We start from the raw sequence: 19,670 nt of genomic DNA, 5'->3' as shown, positions 1-19,670 counted from the left end.
TCTATGGTGTACTTTGCCTTGCACGTTGGTTGTTTGAGATCGGCTTTCCCCGACCCTGAATTGGATGAAGGGGTTAGAAAATGGATGGGTGGCTACAAACAAGAGGTCTGTCTAGCCCATTTGGTAAAGAGTAAATAATTGAACAAGAGACCTTATTCAGATTTTGCTTGAGAAAGAGCAAAGGTTCTGGCTTCAAAAACCTTTTGTTTTGGACACTCTGCAATATGGGCCTGTCCCATCGGCCAATCTGCATGTATTCAGCAATACTTCATACTTCATCTTCTATAATAATATTTGATTCCCTTCTTGGTTTTTGCATTGCCTTGAAGATAATGAACAGATTCGATTGAAGTATTCAGAATGGTCCAAGTTACTGACTTCCTCAGGGAAACATAAATAGGAGGAGGAGACAGGATGGTATACATAGAACTGAGAACTATGTATATCAAACAAAACAGGACTGATTGTGCCTTTCTTCAAAAATCTGCAGGACAAGGTCCTCATATCAATCACCAACCAACAAACAAACATTCAAGATGACTTTGTCTCCATTCAAATATTTCTTGTGTTCTGTGTTTTTTCCAATGTAGTCTGTTCTCAAACAGTGGCGGTTTATGATTTCAGCACTTTCCAGCTCATAAAGTTTCAATTGGTCATCAGCAGTCTACCACAAAATATAGTGGTCTGTACAGGTACTGTCAATAATGAGTCATGCAGGGTCCTTCAATGTATATAAAGGGAGAGGAGGTAAGATAATAGCAAAGCTATTGGATTTTTTTTTACGAGAGGAAAAGAGGCACAAGCAAGAAACATTGTTTCTTATAGCTGTTCTTTATGGTGTAATCTAATCTTGCTAAATAATATTTAGTTTGTCTTGGTCAATGGTTTTGGGTTAAGAAATTTAGATTTAAAATGTGTGCTGCTTTAGGTATTCAGATGACAAAGCGAACGGTCATAACATTGGCCAGTGATGTATACCTAATTTGACAAAGATTTAATACTGTGTCAAGATTATCATAGAGCCAATACTCGAAGAACCACACACCCAAAGGACAAGGATTCCTTCAAAAGGAGTCCAGATTAAGTCATTAATAACTGTATATGGTACATATATTTCAGAACATTTAAACAGTCAACATAAAACTAGTCTAAGTCTTATTTGAAATGTGTAAAACAAATAGAACATCTCTAATAGGTCCTTATAGCTAAACTATATCTGATAAAACTGCCAGAATTTGTTGCATGTAGTGCACTCAGAGGAGCTGTAGGAACTAAGAGCAACATGAGATGGAGAAACTGGTAAGGCCTTCATTCAGAGTCGCTCCAGATCAACAGAGCACCAATGTAGAGAAGTTGTCAGAGAGCAGGTGGTCCCAGACTGTGAAAGATTAAAGAATACTACATTCCTACCCAATACTCCTACCTAACATGACGTTGCCAAATAAAATGATTCCACTTGAGGATCTGGAAACAGGCAGGGAAGTTGAGTCTTTGAAACTCAAGGCTGTAGTTCCTAGAGTTCTGTCATCACAGACATATCAGCCATGACAATTCCAGTCAGCGTCAGGAAAAATACAAGAAAAAGAGAAGGGTTGATTGTTGGAGACTGTGTTCTCATGAACACTGCAAATGAAACCTCACATAAACAGCAGTGTGCTATAACACTAATTTCAAGGCTACCAGATGGGCATCTAGCAAGGACAGGTGAGCACCCAGTGGCTATTACTCATATTGAGACAGATGACATTAGCATAAGTAGCACAATTCTTCTATGGATCAAATTGAAATAGAATTTCTTAACTAGTCATGTCCAATACCATAATCATGTTATGTTTTTGAAACATTTACTCTTTGATGGGCTTTTTGGCAGATCTGTAGGTTTCCTGAATCTCACTGTATAATCTCCCAATAGACAATACTGTATATAGCCCATAGGTAATCACTTTGACAAATATCAATAAAGTTAAGGACAAAACTGTGGGCAGCACAATGGCACAATAGCTAGTTTTGCTGCCTTGTAGCACTGGGGCCTGGGTTAAAATCCTGGGGTGCTAACTATGTGGAGTTTGTATGTTCTCGCTGTGTTTGTGTGGGTTTCCTCTGGGTGTTCTGGTTTGTGTGTGTCTGGCCTGCAAATGGTCTCCTGCAACCCCGTGAAGAAAATAGATGTGTGAAATTCTCATCTTTTTTTCCCATAAACCATGATTTAAATAGATAGAAGAGCAGGTGAGTAACAGGATCAACACACTTTATTTCTTCAAACTAGTAGCCTCATCTAATACATCACGTTAGATTTTAGGAAAGTATCGTTGCAGGTTTGAGCACACAATATTAGAATACACAAAACGTGCCATATCATTCCCCTGACAAACTATACTGGAGTGTGCAGTTTACACTTTTTTGAGCTTCAAATCTATTTTTAATGCATGTTTCTCATGTATAATGTATGTATTCATACAGAAACAGCAGATATAGATTTGGCACAAAAATGTACTCAAGGAGTCACCAAGATGAAATCGTTGACCATTTGTAAAATGTGTTTTAAGATATGAATTGGCAAGTTCACTTTTTCGCATGATAAGGATATATATAAGTAAAGTGCAAACTGTCTCAAATTAAATGGTACTGGAGCTCAGCTCCAGTTCAAATTAAGCGTAGAGGATTATATCTGAATGAAAAGGGTACAGATTGTTTTGATTCATAGTAATTTACATTACAATTGCAAGGGGGAGAATTTAAAGAAGAAAAAAAGATACATGGAAAGTAAAGATAAACAACTTGAGTGTTTGTACCTAAATGCAAGGAGTGTTAGGAGAAAAATAAAGAAAACAGAAGCTAAAACATTAGCAGGTGACAACAATGTTACAGGTACCAGAAAGAAGAATTCTGGTGAAGAATTAAAACACAAGAAGATACAGGATAAATGAAAGAGTTGGGGAGGTAATATTATGGTAATAATATACATCATGAATGTTCAGGCACAGGAATTAATCAAAAGTCTCAAAACAAATGTGGGTCAGACATAATGTTATTCAGAGGGAACAGTGCTAAGAGTTTGTCACATACAACCAAAATAAGCTTTCAATTAATAATATAGTCTTATGTAATGAAATCAGGAATGTGTATAAAAAGAAAGAAGTGCAAGATCCTACAACTTCACACATGGGTTATTTTCCCAGCTTTCTCGTCCTTCACTAAATTTACCTCGGCAAAGTTACTCGCCACTTTTGTCCCTTCCTGTTTGCCGTAAATATAGTACATGTTCATGCGTGCGGACATGCGCACTGTGCGTCTGTCGCCACATTCCCCGCCTGAGCTCTGAAGCCAACAAGCTGCAGCTTCTTCATTGCAACAGAAAGAGAAGAAGGACAATATTCCAGTTATTGTTCAAAAGGGAGGGTTCGCAAGGCGAACCAAGACGTCGATTTGGTGACAAAACGAACGGTGACCGTAAAGACGACCTTTGAGAGGCGAGTAGGTGCGCATTTTTTATTGTTTGAATGGAAGGAGTAGAATATGCATGTGCAAAGAAAGGAAAAAAAATCCTGAATGATTTGGTTTTAACGCAGACTGGGGGGATGGGTTGCAGACGTGGAAATGCAGTGGTCTGAGATTTTTAGACGCGAAGCTAAAATCGCAGTGTAAAAATGTGCTCGAACGGTGTGATCAAGGAAGCATGTCTGGTTTTGAGTGATGCTTTGGCGTTTTCTGTGCCAGGCCGCAGTAACTGATTAAGTAGTTTAACCTATAATCTTAGTTTTTTTAAGACTTCAGTAGTTGCTTGTGAGTAAGAGAAGCCTTATGTGTTTTTGATTAGTGGACTTTTTTATATTAAAAAAAAACAGAACGGAGTACCCGGTTTATAGCCTACGGTAGTCCTGTTGTTGTAGATGGGCAGGTAAATTATGAATTACGACGACTCTTACTGTCGTACTCCAGTACTGCAGCCTGTCGCCTGAATGCCAATTTGAAGTGAACAGATTTAAGGTTAGTTGCTACATTAGGTAACAATTCTGTTCTGAAGGTTCCAATTCGTGCCATTTAAGGTGTTGTTTTAAAGGATTTCACCTACCTTTCTGCTGAAGTCCCTCCTAAGGTAAACTTTAACCGTATATAGATTCCGGTTTGGTGAAATCTTCACCCGTAACGTTTTGATTTGATCACGCTTCATACAGGTGGCATTCACAAAAAAGATGAATGTCAAATAATGTAGTTTAGGTACGTAGATTTATATACTGTATTATTTATGTGAAGACATGTCATTCATGCTCATTTTTATCTCTTCCGCATAACAGCGAAGCTGAAACGTTCCTTAGTGTATTAGCTTCTTATTTATGTTGTGAAATACAACAAGCAGGATCAGTAACCTTAAATTGACCTGCTAGCCTTATTTAGGTCTCAGTACCATAAGCATTACAACCTTGGTTCAGTTTGTTTTTAAACCAACCAGCTTAATGACTGATGGCCATTGATTTCTGTGACTTACAGAAAATAATTAACCATATTTATCATCATCAGTTATCATGTCCAGTTGAAAGGCCTGGCCCCACAAAAGATTTTAAATCTATTTCATAGCATCTTTCTGTATTAGAACTTTGCAGTGTACAAAATGTACAAATGTTACAACAGACCTTTAAAATGGAATACAATTTTATAAAGAACATTCAATGCTTGAATTAAAAATATCTGTATAAGACATATTAATTTTGAAGATTCATGTTTTGGAAACAAAAATGTTTTGAAAATGAAGCTGTTTCAATTACAAGTAATGGGCAAATGAAATAAGAATTATGTGTCTTTTGGTGTGTGTTGTTGGTTTTGGTGTATGTTTTTTTTTTACTAAATGGGCGCAAACAACAAGCTTCTATTATTTTTAGTTGTGATCGTCTGGCTGCTCTGGCACCTATTCCGAAGATCTGATTCACTTGCTCAGTAACCATGGCAACAGAGGAGAAGAAACCAGAAACTGAAGCCACTAAAACACAGTCTGCTTCATCAGCATCTGCTAGTCAGAGCAAGGTAGGAGGGGCCAGAATGCATACTCTTTTTTGGCGGGTGGGAGTTGTCAGTTTCATTTGAATTGATGAGTCTGTTTTGACTGTAAATATGTATTTAACTCTACTTATTTTCCCCTCCATTTTAGATAAGTATAGATTTGTTGTACAGAGGTTAAATGATTCCTTAAAATGACCCCCTTTGTAAGCATTCTAAATGTATTGAGTTGATTTTTTAATTTCCTCAGTGTTGGATCTTGTAGATTAACTGCAATTTGAATTTCAGGTCAGCAGCATGTCCAAATATTGCATTAACTCATTTGAAATATTGTAAACTTATTTTACACAGCAAATGTAAGATTTGATCCTATATATTATTCACACCCTTTGGATTTCAAGTAAATTAGTATCTTTGCTATTAATATACTAAAGTGTAAATGATTTAGGAATGTAGTTAGCTGTTTACATAGCTTGCTGGTGAATAGTCTCTTTGCCATAGACATTTTAATGAGCTAAAGAGTATAAATGTTAATTTTTACTTGCTTACAGGAAAATGTCTATTGTTGTGACACAGTTGTGGTCAGAAATTCCACAAATTATTATTGTATGCTCAATTTCTGTAGAAAGTTTGTTTCAGAGAAGCATATTTTTCATATGATCTAAAATCTATAAGAAATTCTGCAAAAACAGTAACGTTACAAGTTATAATTATTATTTTAGCCTTTTTATTACAGATTAAAATCATATTCTGTATCGTGACAGCAGTAGTCCTTTGATTTGATCCATGTATGTTTAAATTCATTTATATACTGATGTCAGCTGTTGTTCAAGGAAGAAGCTTATTGCCTTGTGTGCAGTTTGATCAGTGTGGCAAAAGTATTTGTTTGGATGCAGTGTTTTATAGCGATTTTTTTAGAAATTTAGAATTGCCAGTTTTGCTATACTTGCAGTTTTGGTTATTCCAAATTGTGTGTTGTTTTACATCTGGGCTCACCCCTACTTACCTTGCCACTGCACAAGGGAGAATGATGAAGTATAAGCTGAGTCCTCTGACCTGTCTGAGTAAAAAAAAAACATTAAAAACGTTTTTTTTGAATATGTCACAGGCACACCGCCCTCTACTCTTTAGGCTCAGTGCCGATTGGAAGAGAGGCACCTTGACCAAAGCTTGACAGCAAGCACCCGAGTGCCTGCAGGGGTCACGGAGAACTGAGAGCCCTGACCGATTTACTCTCTGCTTACACTTAGCAATGCTTAGCCCCTGTTCACAGCCAGCCTATGACGAGACTCAGGCTTAAACCTGTGACCACAGCTCAACTTGTTCTTGGGCCGTGTCTTTACCAGTGGAGCCACTTGGGAGGCCTCATGTTATAATTTTCTTACTTCTTGGATCAGCATTATTTTTAAGTGATAATTTCTTAAGATGCCCTTTTAATGGCCAGTCTTTTCTGATGAGATGTGAAGAACACACAACTTTGGTAAAAAGTTGGACTGATTTAATGGTAGTGTTCGCTTTCATTATTGTGCATTGCAATTAAAAATATATATATATACCCGTTGCTAGGATGTGTATAATGTACAGTTTTAAGTTTGAAGCATTTTCTTGAGGGTATTGTTGGTAACTTGTTTACCTTCTTTTGTTATCTCACTTTGCAGTCGGCACCAGTGAAGCCCAATTACACCTTGAAGTTTACATTGGCTGGCCACACAAAAGCTGTCTCATCTGTGAAATTCAGCCCTAGCGGGGAGTGGCTGGCCAGCTCCTGTAAGAATTCTAATTTACAAGTTCCTTTTCCCGTCTATGAGCAAGGCCTTGTGAAAGATATTGCCGTGACTCTTTAGATGTGCACAGCATTTACTGAAAGTCTTTATGTATTTACATAGTTTGCTCGCAGGTGTAAATGATTTCTTTTTTTTATTCATGAGTGACTTATTTTGGTGATTTTTGCAATCCGATATCATCATAGAAGCATTGCTTTATGATGTCTCTACACAATGGTATTGTTAATTGCATTCATAAAAGTAAATAAAATTTGTAAAAATATTCTTAATCTCACAGCTGCTGATAAACTGATCAAAATATGGGGAGCGTATGATGGAAAATTTGAGAAAACAATATCAGGTCACAAACTTGTAAGTTAATATTTTCTTTGGCTTTAACAGTTTTGTTTTACATCTGTTTATTGTTAACCAGCTATCTGTTGTGTAAATGTTATTGTAGTTTTTGTTCTTACAAGTACATGGTTTCTGAAATTGAATCATTGAAATTGTTCTTTATATTTACACTTTTTGTGCATTTTATATATTCTAAAATCTTTGATTAAGCAAATAAAAATCCTTATTGCTCAGTAATATTCTGTAAATACAAGTTATGGCTTGTATAGATTTTCTAAGTTAATTAATTTCTAAAAATGTGGTCTGAGCTTGCATCAGGTAATTGACTTTCCTTAACTCATTTCCTTTTTTCCATCCAGGGGATCTCAGACGTGGCCTGGTCCTCTGACTCCAATCTCCTTGTGTCTGCCTCCGATGACAAGACTCTTAAAATCTGGGATGTCAGCTCGGTTAGATCACTACTGCTGTTTTTTCTTTTTTAGCCTAAACTTTGTACTGAATTAGAACTCGACAACACGCGTTAGAATTCCTGCCTCTTTTAAAAAAAAAAAAAATCTATACAAGATTGTGACATGATTCATGCTTCATATGTTAAATAGAATGTAAGTTTTACTATTAATAGCCATGTGTTGAGTAAGTGCACCTCTTTACGTTAAGATCAAAAGCTGCTCGGATCCTTGGAACCTAAAGTAACTCTTAGCGGAAATGTGTTTAGAAAGTAACAGCCTTTGCTGTCTGCATCAGCACCATCACCATAGTAACTACTTGGTAAAAAAACATACATCTGGAATTACTATGGTAACCACAGTGCTGCTTTTGTGCTATTGCGTCAACGTTTTTCTTTAACAGCTCTCCAAATTTAGGTGGCAATTCAGTAATAAGGAGCTCACAAGTGACTCGGCAAGTCTAGGCCCATAGAGTTCCACCTGAGTTCTGATATTTTTGGATCTGGGCTGTGTCCTTGGCTGACCGAAACTAGGATACTTTAACTGGCAGTGCACAACTGCCTGGGCTGTGCTGGCGTTTGGTTGTATTTCATCAGCCAGGCTATCATAGCCTTGTCATGCAGCTTTATTGCTTTTCCAGTGGATGCTAATTGTGCTAGGGACCATGGGACTGTGTGAAAAATGGCAGATGCCTCTTAGGAGAGCATCTTCAGCACGTGCTTTTGTCCAGTATGCATCCTTTTTGTGCTGGAAGGAGGTTTGGTAGCCATAAAACAGAGCTGATGAAAATTCAGTCCTGCTGAACTGTCTGCAGTTGAGCTCCCGTCTACTTCTTCTTTGTGATTACTATCTTTAAGACACTCATCTTTTTGCCAGTGGGTTAGATGCAATTTCATGAGGTTGAGCAGAGGCCACGACACACTTTTAAATTTCATTAAAGAAATTGTTCTTATGGAGAAATATTGGCTAGGTTAAATTTTCGTCAAAAACTCACAATGTCAGATGCTCTCTCTCATCTACTGAACTTTAATTTACTGCCTTTCCCCATTTTTGTATTTTGGAAAATATTTTGTATCCTTCACATTTGCAGTTTTTGGTTCTTTCTTGAGAAAATGTTCAAAATAATTAGCACTTCGCAAATTTGATGTATGAAGGAAAGGGCAATTCCAAGGTTATGGAAGATAAATGAAGACGTGATATCTGTGAGAAATCCCTGTACAGAATCAGGAATAGCAATTGCATTTTTATTTAAATTCTTAAAAATGAATAATGGAGTAGACTTTTTGGCCTTTTGAATCTAGAGAATAAAAACATTTGTTTCCTGTTCTTTTGATCTCACGGACTGCAATTTAGTATTTTTGTTTAGTTGTGGCAAAACTGTATACTAACAGCATCCTACTCCTACTGCTATGTGTGTTAATGGATTTAAATGTTTTTCAGGGCAAATGCTTGAAAACATTGAAGGGGCACAGTAACTATGTTTTCTGCTGTAACTTCAATCCCCAGTCCAATCTGATTGTTTCAGGATCGGTGAGTTCACTCTCAAATCTTTTGCTTGCATCAGTTTGAAAAAATAGCAAGCTAATATCGTGGCCAATTTCATATAGCTATTTTTCAGCTAAGACGAAATAATTTGCTTTTTCATTAGATTTTTCTAGTGCTGTTACTTGAAATGCTACGGCATGTTAATGTCACTGTTTCCTAAAGAAATACATATTACTTTGTGCGTTCCCCATGGTTTTGTAATCTGTAGATTCATACAAAGATTTATTGTCTCTGCAGTTTGACGAAAGTGTTAGGATATGGGATGTTAAAACAGGGAAGTGTTTGAAGACGTTGCCAGCTCACTCTGATCCTGTATCTGCTGTAAGTGCATTTTGTGTTTTTTCAGTATAAATGGAAGATTTTAACATTCATCCAGTGTCCTCTGGCAATATATTTTCTTCCTCCTCTAATTACAGGTACATTTCAATAGAGATGGATCTCTCATTGTCTCCAGCAGTTATGACGGTCTCTGGTATGTGCATTATAACAAGAAGTGTTACTTTATGTACTTTGTCCTTATTAAAAAGAGAGGTGTCATTTTACTGTCAAAGAATGATGGTGTCCAATATGTGTTTAAGTGTAGTAAATCAAAACAAAAATTGATTAAGGTTTACCACCAGTTGACTACAGGCCTACAGGGAGCCAACAAGTCACGGTAAAGCTAAGAGAACCCTGGCCGATTATTGTCCACCTTACCCTGGAGAGACAACAGGCAGCTTGTGCATTCTAGTAATAGTAGACTAGTGATTTCACAACTATTGGCATTATATTTTAATGAAGTGCAGGTTCATGGGACCAAAACCAGAATGAAAGAAAATGGCACACATTCCAAAGTAAATTTTGTTCTATCATTTTTCATTAATATGAAAGGTCTCAGATGGAATTGTGAGCGATTGTTCTTTGTCCTAGTGATGCTTGTTGTTTTCTTTCTGAAAAGATTGATAAGGAAGAGTATTTGAAATCTGAGTGCATTTTCAGTCCCCAGTGTTAGCTTTGTTCAACATTGTACCTTTTATAGCAGTGAAAGGTTTTACTTAAGATGTTTCTGTTTGTATTTGCAGTCGAATCTGGGACACAGCATCAGGACAGTGTCTGAAAACGCTAATTGGTGAGAGGTTACTAGTGGGCACTTGTGTGCACAGCTTTTAGCAACACATTTGTTTTACGGTTTTGGGATGCCGTTATTCCCAGAACCTAAACAAATGTTCTGTTTAATATATTCAATCAACTTTAAAGTTCTGGTCACTTTGTCTTATATTCTGTTTCAAAAGACAGCCTTAATTAATTATATATATTCGTTTAAGTTATTGGTGTTCATCTATGATATTGTAAATGATAATCACTGTGACAGTTATTTGTAATTATGTAACAGTATTTACATTTTACAAAGTTCCCATTTCATACATGAACTTACATGCTGTGTCATAGGCTGATCTGTATTTTGTGTTTCTGTAACAGATGATGACAACCCCCCTGTGTCATTTGTGAAGTTTTCTCCCAATGGCAAATACATATTGGCAGCAACCCTGGATAAGTGAGTTGAAATCTTTTCAGCCATTGCAGTGGGAGGAGGAAAAATCATGAAAAGAGAGCTAGGTTTCTACAGTGTTTTATATATATATTTAAAATAAAAGTTTTGTTCACCATAGCTTGATGTTATTTGACAACTGAAGCTTTCTGCTAGATGTGTAGTAACATAAGTTATCCCTGCTCTTTTGTTCATGAATATGGATATTACAAGTCTTGGTAAAAATATAAAATTACACATTGTTTATATCAGGTTTAGGCTAAAGAAATGTAGCTTCTTGAATGGTCTCTACACAGAAACCTTGTCTCAGTGATATTCAGAATCCATTGATATATTTATTGCCAGCATTTTCTTACTTGACTAAACCTCTGTCCTGTGGTTTGATTGCAGCACTCTGAAGCTTTGGGACTACAGCAAAGGAAAGGTTAGTTCTCCATTCTGATCACTGATATATATTGGGAAGAATGGTGGTCCTAGTACAGATTCACTAATTCCCGTTCCCGTTCTTAAAAAAAACTTAAATTGTTTACATTATATGCTGTACTCTTGTTGTCACTTGGCTAATATTTTATTTTTATAAATTTTATTTTGTGCAGTTCATGCAGCACAGGATGTTTTTACTTCACTTTCAATAAATACTTGTCTTTTTTTTTCCAGTGCTTGAAAACATATACTGGCCATAAAAATGAGAAGTACTGTATATTTGCAAACTTCTCTGTCACTGGTGGAAAGGTGAGTTAATTACAGTGTGCTGTGCAGTATGTTGAATGATGCAGTAATCTAAAAAGGTAAGGTGAAAATGTACAATGTTTATGGTGTAAGATCCTAATTAAGGTTTTAAGCACATAAGGGAGAGGTTGCAAATGGAAGGCCTTTCTTCAAACTCTAAATAAAGTTTATTGTAAGTAGACCCCTTTCACAATAATGTTTAATCATGGATGGAATGTTTTGAAAATTTTAAGAGGCTTTCTTTGTGAATAATGATGTAAAGTATTTTATAAAACTTAAATTTTTAAAATAGTGTGCAGTGGTGGGCATTTTAAACAACTCATTAATGATCTGCAGAGTTGGGCCAAGGACAGTGCCTCACCATCTGTGTCAAATGCACAAAGGCCTGAATTATGATAACATATAACATAGATGACACTGCCAAATTGCTGCCATTGTGTTGTCATTGTTGGGGAAAGCATGCTATGTTTTTTATATGTGTAAGAAGTACTGTCACACAAGCATACCTGATACTAGTACGGGGTGGTGTTGCCTCAAATTTCATCATGTAAGAAAACCAAAGCTGCTACACAAGTTGTTCTACAGGATGATTATGAAATTAAAGCCCTAATAAAAACATGACCGAATACTACATTCAGAAGCAGTTGATCACTTTTAGAAACAGTAGCTGATCAATAAATATGTATGTTGAAAATGGCAGAATTCAGACTAATACCAGTGCCATGAAGACAAAAAGTACGAGGGGATGCACATTTTGGTTAGTTTATTATTCTATATTTATAAATATAGTTTATCTTATGTAGATGAAATTGAAAAACATCAGTTTGATCCTGTTGAGATTATGATTCTTACGATTGTTATTAGTATGTGTGTTACATCATTCATTTAACATTGGCAATGTTAGGCAGATTTTGTGGGAATGTCCTAACACACTTTTAGCGCTACAGAATATACATTTGTGGAATTAAAATAATGGACACTTGATTCTGGCAGCAGTCTCTAACTGTACCATGGAGTGTGTAACCTAGAACTTCATAGCTCCCTGTGATGTTTAATACTTCGAAAATCTCATCTTTATGTTCCTTTGCTTTTTCACAACATCTTTGTTTCACTCAAGGTTGGATTATTAGTTCTTATCATGGTATTCTGTCCATTTCTTCCTTTACAGTGGATTGTCTCGGGCTCAGAGGATAACATGGTATATATTTGGAATTTACAGACCAAGGAAATTGTACAGAAGTTACAGGGCCACACGGGTAAGTGCTTTAGTGAGTCTGTGTGCCTTGATAAGCTAAGGCACTTTTGGTGTTACTTCTATCTGTATTGTACGTCAGTCAACTTTAGTTACTACTGTACTATACAGGGACAACTTTACTAAATGTGGCTAAATTGCACTTTTCTGTTTTTTTTTATGAAGACGTTGTGATCTCTACAGCCTGTCACCCAACAGAAAACATCATTGCCTCTGCAGCGCTAGAAAACGACAAAACCATCAAACTCTGGAAGAGTGACTGCTAAGTGGAGGAAAAGCTTTCAAAAGAGGACTTTTTGCAGGCTTGCCCCGGGACCCAGCAGGGGCTGGCAGATGTGTGAGGGAAAGCTGAAAATACAGATTGGAGGCAGTTGCTTGAGCTGTTAAGAACATGGTCAAATCCACTTTTTTCTAATGAGCAAATCCTCCCCCTCCTAAAACCACAACTTCTAAGCTCTCTCGCTTTCTCTTTTTAAGGCCTTATTTTAAAGTGTGAAATGTATCTTTGTGTTTACTTATTAAATTTTAGTCGTTAAATCAACTGCTTGCTGAAAAAAGGGGTTAGCTTTGTTCAACATTGTATTAATAGTGGCAGCTTGGTCAGACATAGCTTTACCAGTGCTAAATAATATTAGAAGTGTACTGTTTTTTCCTTTCCTGAGGAAGGCAGGATGATTTCAATGCGACACTAATACTCATCCACAAAAAGATTGCAGTTTAGTATTCCAGGCTTAAATGATGGTCACAGGGGCTTTAAGTTTCCAGAAACCGGACCTGATAGAAATATGGCATTAAGTAAAAACAAACGAAGACAAAAATGCAACTTGCAATTGAATTACCTGATCTAAAACACAAATTGTTTAATGTTTAGATGTTAACTAGAATTATGGTCAAACAGCAGCTTAGACATTCTGCGCAATGGAAGAAACAGTGTAGCAGTAGGTTTAAATGAGACTCGCATGTGTCTTTTACCTTCTCGAAAACTGCCAAAGCTGGAAATAATTATTTTTGATGTTATACTTCATAGTAATCGGTCTCCCTCCCACCTACATTGTACCAAACATTACAATCTAACCTTAGGTCTCAAAGCGAATATTACTATGTAAATCAGTTTGCAGCAGTATAATGTCGACTAAACTCAATGAAGTCACTCTGTGTTGATGAAGAATGATTAGTCTTTGCTGTGCTTGGCATTTAAGTTGTCACATAAGTGGAATATACAACCTATTCACCTGCCAGAATTCTGACACTTTTTTTCAACCCAGTTTCAGAGACAGATGGACTCTGTCTTTAATTGCTTTGATAACAAGTACTGGTGTTCCAACATATGTGTATATATTTCTGCTTATTGAATATCTGTAAGCCATTAATTTTTCTATTATATTTTGCTGCCCCTTTTAATTAAAACAGTTCCCCTTTCCAAACAAAGAAGTAGTTAAATGTGTTAAACAATACATCACTTGTTCAGCAAGTGGTCGTATTTGTTTGTCATTGCTTAGTTATGAGCTGTCAGTTGAGAAATGAAAATGTTTGCAATCATCAGTAATCATTTATAGTCCTGATGTGGGGTTGATGTCATACAGCACATCTGCTCCAGGTTGAAGGTTGAAGCTGGATTGATAACTGCACCCAGAATTCTAAGTAAAAACCTGTTATAAATGGGCAAAGATCCCAGTAATTGCAGCACATTGTTCAGACGTCAGCTCTTTGATCATGATCTTGCCATTAGACAACCAGGATTGGTTGACCAGGATTCTGCCAGTAACAGCCCACACTTGAGTTAAGAGAATTTAAGCTGGCCGAAGTTCTGGCTCTTACTGTGACTGACTCCTGGGACCTTGCAGGCACACAGAAGCTTATAGTTGCATCACTGGGAGATGTGCCACTCCTTTCAGCACAAACTCTCCTTGAAGGAGCTCCGGAGCATGCGGTGTGTCAAATAACAAAAGGCTGTGACAATTGGGGGTATTGGAGAACATTTGCAGTACAGAAGTCCTGGCTTAAAACCGGTTTGTGTTTGTAGTCAGCAGTTTCAAATTGGCAGAGTAAAAATATAAATTGGAGACAAAAATAGATTTGGTAGAGGTCTTAGGACCATATTTATTGAACATTTCCTGCCTTGCTGGGTTTCTATTTATTTTGGTTAGAAAATTCAAAAGTCTTTAGCGAGTCTTTGAAATAGTTTTAATTTGAGTGTAATATTACACAAAAATACTAAACCACTGAAATTTAAAAATGAAAGGATCTCTTTGCAGGTAAATAGAACTAAGAACTGTGCACTGAAACCCCAAAAGTGACAAAACATTCAAGTTTTTCTTTAGACCCACTTGTCAAAGCTTTCTCCATTAAAACCTTTACTAGCAGTATGCATCCCCTTGATGCAACACTATATCCCTACTGTGTGAAAATGGAATGACTTACAGTTGTGTGCAATGATGCCATCTTGTAAAACAAACTCAATGTTTAACAAAGCAGTAGCATAGAATTCTTAACTAAGCATTTAGAATGTAAGGAATTGTTTTGCATTCACATAAAAATAATAGACAGACATTTTGCATTTAAGTTTATAAATGAAGCGAAGTGGCCCCGTATTAACTTGAGACAATTATACAGTATCTTTTGGAGGGGCTCTGGCAGGCAACCAGACTTTTGTAATTCATCTTTGGTTCAGCTGGTTTTGGGCAGCTTCTGTGTAGTTAAACTGCAGTTACAAAAATGTTTTGCACCCTGGTTTTTATTAAATACAGAGTATTACAGACCGATCCTTTTTTGTTCAGCAAGCAGTATATCAAAATAAACTAATAGTAGCTTATTCACATTGGGAAAACATTGTTGTAAGCTTGCTGGCATTAAAAAACTGTGTAGCCAGTAATACATGTTGTCTGAAAATGTTTTAAGCACATGATCTTGTGCTCTCAGTCAGTGTCACAGAATAGACGTGGATGGCATTGACAATATGTTGCAGTTCTGAAAGTTTTTCAGGCTAATTCGTGTCTGTACTTTGTTTCTGGTGTAAACCTTTGTTTTAACTGTGCCCTCCCTTGTTTGGTTGAAGCCTGTGGTTATAAGGTGGAGATTATGGTTGCCATTCAATATAAAGTAATAAAAGGTACTACTTTTTATGACAAGGTGGAATGACTGCTTGTTGAGAATAGCTTGTAGGGAATGTTTAGCCTCTGTAGTCTGTGCCAACTGTACATTTGCAGCGCCTTTGTAGTTTTCTAAGCGAGATAACAAATATACCCAGTACAGTAGCTGGTTTCAAAGCTTCATTTGAAATCTGCTATGGTTACTGATAAGAACTCGGAGACGTAATATTGCACCATATGATTTGTGAATGAGAAACGAGGGAGGAAAAATATTTGGTAAGATCTATTTACAACAGTGAAAACCACAAAAGGAAATACTTTGTTCCGTACAGATGAAATAGAACATTTTTAGAAGAAAGAGGGAATGGTGCTTTGGTATTGTAGGCTATTGTATACATGGGATTCTGATTTCATTGGATTTTTATCAATGGAATATGGTGCTAATGATGGAGGTGAAATAGGATTTATTGTTTTTTAGCCATGCAAGTGTACAGATTTAAATGGTTTGTATTTCCTACCTAAGACATTCAAGATTTTGGTTAACTAGAGGTGACTAGAGCCAAAGGTAGATGGAAACAGAGATTAAACCAAAGGTAGGCATTGTTGTGAACTGAAATGGCAGAATGGTTTCAAGGATGTAGAGTACTCACTTCACCTGGAAATGACTTTCATACCTGTGTAAATTGAAGAAAAGGAATTTTCTTTAATTTACTGCTGTTTTTCTCTGGCCGTTTGGTTTGAAATGCCATTTTTAAACCTGCATGAAACAGCTGTGCGTTATCTTAGATGTAGGACATACAGCCAGTTACAATAGATTAAATGACTACATAATTTACCTTATTTCTGTTTTGATAACTAACTGAAAAATACCTACACCTGGGATTGTGATATATGAAAGGGTTAGTGAATTTTCATAATTAGAATATTACAGCGACACAAGAGACTCTGCAGTAAACCTTACAATGTAAGTGTAACAATACTCGGCAGTATTGCCCCGGAACGTATGACACTGCAATTACACTGCTGTACTCTTCTTAGTAAACTATCATTTTAACGGCCTGTATAACGTTTAACACCATTGTTCAATTTAAAATCTTTATATTTTGAATGTGAAGAATTTGCTACCATTTTTCAGAAACATTTTAAAATCAGAAGCATTATTGTGCGAAAGAAAAACAAAAGAAAAACACTTTTTGTATTTATCCAGTTAAATTTGTTTGAGCTTTGGTTATCTCAGTCATTATTTTAAGCTACAGTATGTTGCAACATGTTTGTGACATTCTTTGATTTCCTCACTTCTGGTATTATGTCAGACTGATTCTTTAATTGCTACATAGGAGTTGTCTGGTATCATCAGAAAAACAAATTTGTTTTTCAATACTTCTGTTTATTTTGCTTGAAGGTTTGCCAGCAGCACTTTCAATATCCAGAAGAGAATATTATTTATGTACAGTAGCCTGGTATTTGTTAATGTTTTGTCAAACATTTCTAATATTGACAATTGGTTTAGTAGAACCTATTAAGAAAGTTGTTGGGCAGAAGAAAGTGTTATTTCCTGAACACCTGCCTTTAGAGGACACCAGCATAAAGCCTTAGAACTAGCTACAGAGTAATTTTAGTGAACCACTGCAAAATAATTTCATGGTATTGGGTTTCTGATGCAGCTTCCCTGTGAGGGAATTGTTTCAGGGCTGCGTCCAGAGTGGTTATCTTACAGATCCTAACAGAACAGGACTTCAACTTCATACCTAAAAAAAGTTAGGAAAGAAACTCAATAACATGACAAACAATTTCAAAAATTTAACGACAAAGAGTTCAGTCAACAATGAGGGAGCACAACTTGTTTTCATGTAATACCTCTTCAATTAATGTGTATGTCATCTGCCCTGCCACTTCTAACTCTTTAAACACATCCCTGTAAACCTTGTTAACCATCATTACTGGTAATCTGAAGTTCTGTAATTGTATCATGGAATCATCTCTACACTATGCAGCATGGTTTCTTTGGTCCAGGTTAGGTACCCACCTTACCTACTTTAAGATGGAAAACATTTTCTAGTTGTTCAGTAGAAAGCATCAGACTTGACCAGAGGAAGTGTGAAAATTTCTGCACTTTGTAAAAATCAGCATGCCTTGCTGTAAAAAAGCAAGAGAATCTTTTTAGTGCAAGATCTCTGATCATTCATTACTTTTCCATTAGCCATTTCTTCTTTCTGCCCTTTGCTCTTGATCCTGCAGTGCAGAGCCTCAAGTGTTTCATTTCAAATTGATACAAGGGCAGTATGATGGTTGTTCTGAGGTGTCCAGTGACCAAATACATTTTAAGGCCTTCTTGTGAAATAAGTTTAAAAGTAGTTCTGTATATACTTTATGCTTCTAATTCTAGCTCATGTGTTGCTTTACAAGCAATATAGAAAATGATGACTTTGTTTTTGCTGATTTGCTTGTAGTACACCATTTAGAAACTTTTGTTCAAAAGGTGAGGGGAGGCTGGGTGAGGGAACTTGTAAAATAACTTTTACATTTTTGAAGGATTTATAATATTCTGCAGTGTAATAGAGAACAGCATGAAAACCATATCTGTATCGCCATAAAGCAATCCAGATTTTGTGAATACTCATTTTGACAGTTATGACCTACAATTAAATTTTTTTTACATGTGTTGTTGTATTTCTCTAAAGTAGAATGTTTGGGGGGCTTCCACGAATCATGAAATGTGAAATATAATTTCTTATATTTTTAAACTGGGTTTATAATACAATTTTAAGATGTCTTGCTATTATGGACAAAAGTAATGATGGAGCTCACAAGTAGAAACATTACAAAATCAAACATGGTTCAGTGCATGTTAAGTTAATCCATAATTATAAATGGGCATAGCTGCAGATAGGTGGAATACAGTTTTTATATTTTGATATCAAGCTGTTCACTTCAGGTTTTTGTCATAAGCAATTTTAGTACTGATATAGTATAGCAACTTTCTGAAGTTTGGTTTGGTTTATGATTTTCATCCAACTTTCCTCTCTTGGCTCAGTTGTATAGTGTTGCCAAGGCTAGTGTTCAACCCTTGAACTCTCCTTCCAAATTGAACTAGCTGCTTCTCTTATGGTAAGTTTGCCAGGACTTGAATTGTTGAGTTAAGAATGATGCAGCAGTTCTGCTACATCAGGAAAAAAAAATCGTTTGTATCCCCTTTAATCAGTCTATCTTTGTAAATGCATGTTTCTTAAAAAAATGTATTTTTGGTTTGGAAATTGGTTTGAGGACCTTTAAATAGCTGAGCTGCCCAAAGTACTTGCTTAAGCGCAGGGATGCGGGTGGTGTGGGCCCCAGCGGAGTGATGGCATTAGCTGAGCGTGACTCCAGCAGCAGCATAAATAGCAGGGGAGTGCTGCCTAGGGTAGAACTGGGCTGTATATTATTCCTATGGTAGTTGGACAGGCCTCTCTCGGCTCCAGGTCACATAATGTCCATTCCAGCCTGCCAGGTGGCTGTGTAAAAATGGCCCAAGCTGGACTATTTACACTTACCTTGTATGGCCTGTGGTTTTGGAGGATTTGTAGCTGTGAACCATGATGAAAAATACAGCTGGCATTTGTACATTGAGTGGGTATATGTATATATGACAAAAAAAATGGGAATTAAAAAAATTCCAAATTAGAATTTCATTTCTACAGTATTCGTTTTTGGGGGCTTTCCCTGAGGTTGAATATGTTTGACAGCCAATTCAGAAAAATATTATTTCCTTCACATAAACAAATGCAGTGGTTTGGCATTTAAGGTGTGCAAAAATATACATTTAACTCTAAGGCCTGGTTTATACTTTAGGCTCCCAACTACGTTTTGAATTTCAGGCAGAAGTCTATTTCCCATCTATCATTTATAAATCCTCATCAGCTTTCCAACACAAGTGTGACCATTTCTCAAAAGTATTTTTTCAACTGCATTTCTAAATTCATTTTATAAGGTGTG

The 19,670-nt window shown here is 36.4% G+C and overlaps 1 protein-coding gene across 3 annotated transcripts; it reads left to right on the top strand.

The window, feature by feature from the left end:
• The first annotated feature begins 3,279 nt into the window (after window positions 1-3,279).
• On the top strand, window positions 3,280-18,358 carry wdr5 (WD repeat domain 5). Of its 3 annotated transcripts, none has more exons than XM_015366960.2 (14): window positions 3,280-3,470; window positions 4,878-5,019; window positions 6,651-6,759; window positions 7,054-7,127; window positions 7,469-7,558; window positions 8,996-9,085; window positions 9,338-9,421; window positions 9,517-9,572; window positions 10,162-10,208; window positions 10,559-10,634; window positions 11,019-11,052; window positions 11,286-11,360; window positions 12,526-12,613; window positions 12,775-18,358. In XM_015366960.2, exons 2-14 carry the CDS (start codon window positions 4,939-4,941, stop codon window positions 12,873-12,875), a joined length of 1,005 nt encoding a protein of 334 aa, XP_015222446.1. In that variant the 5' UTR covers window positions 3,280-3,470; window positions 4,878-4,938; the 3' UTR covers window positions 12,876-18,358. The 3 variants fall into 3 exon arrangements, with proteins under 3 accessions (XP_015222446.1, XP_015222448.1, XP_006640726.1); XM_015366962.2 differs by having other exon boundaries at window positions 3,280-3,474; XM_006640663.3 differs by having other exon boundaries at window positions 3,280-3,478.
• The last annotated feature ends 1,312 nt before the right edge of the window (window positions 18,359-19,670 follow it).

Source organism: Lepisosteus oculatus, chromosome 24, assembly GCF_040954835.1.
Source record: "Lepisosteus oculatus isolate fLepOcu1 chromosome 24, fLepOcu1.hap2, whole genome shotgun sequence".
Classification (NCBI taxonomy): domain Eukaryota; kingdom Metazoa; phylum Chordata; class Actinopteri; order Semionotiformes; family Lepisosteidae; genus Lepisosteus; species Lepisosteus oculatus.
Note: the sequence above shows the minus strand (reverse complement) of the source record. Positions and strands in the feature narration are given on the sequence as shown.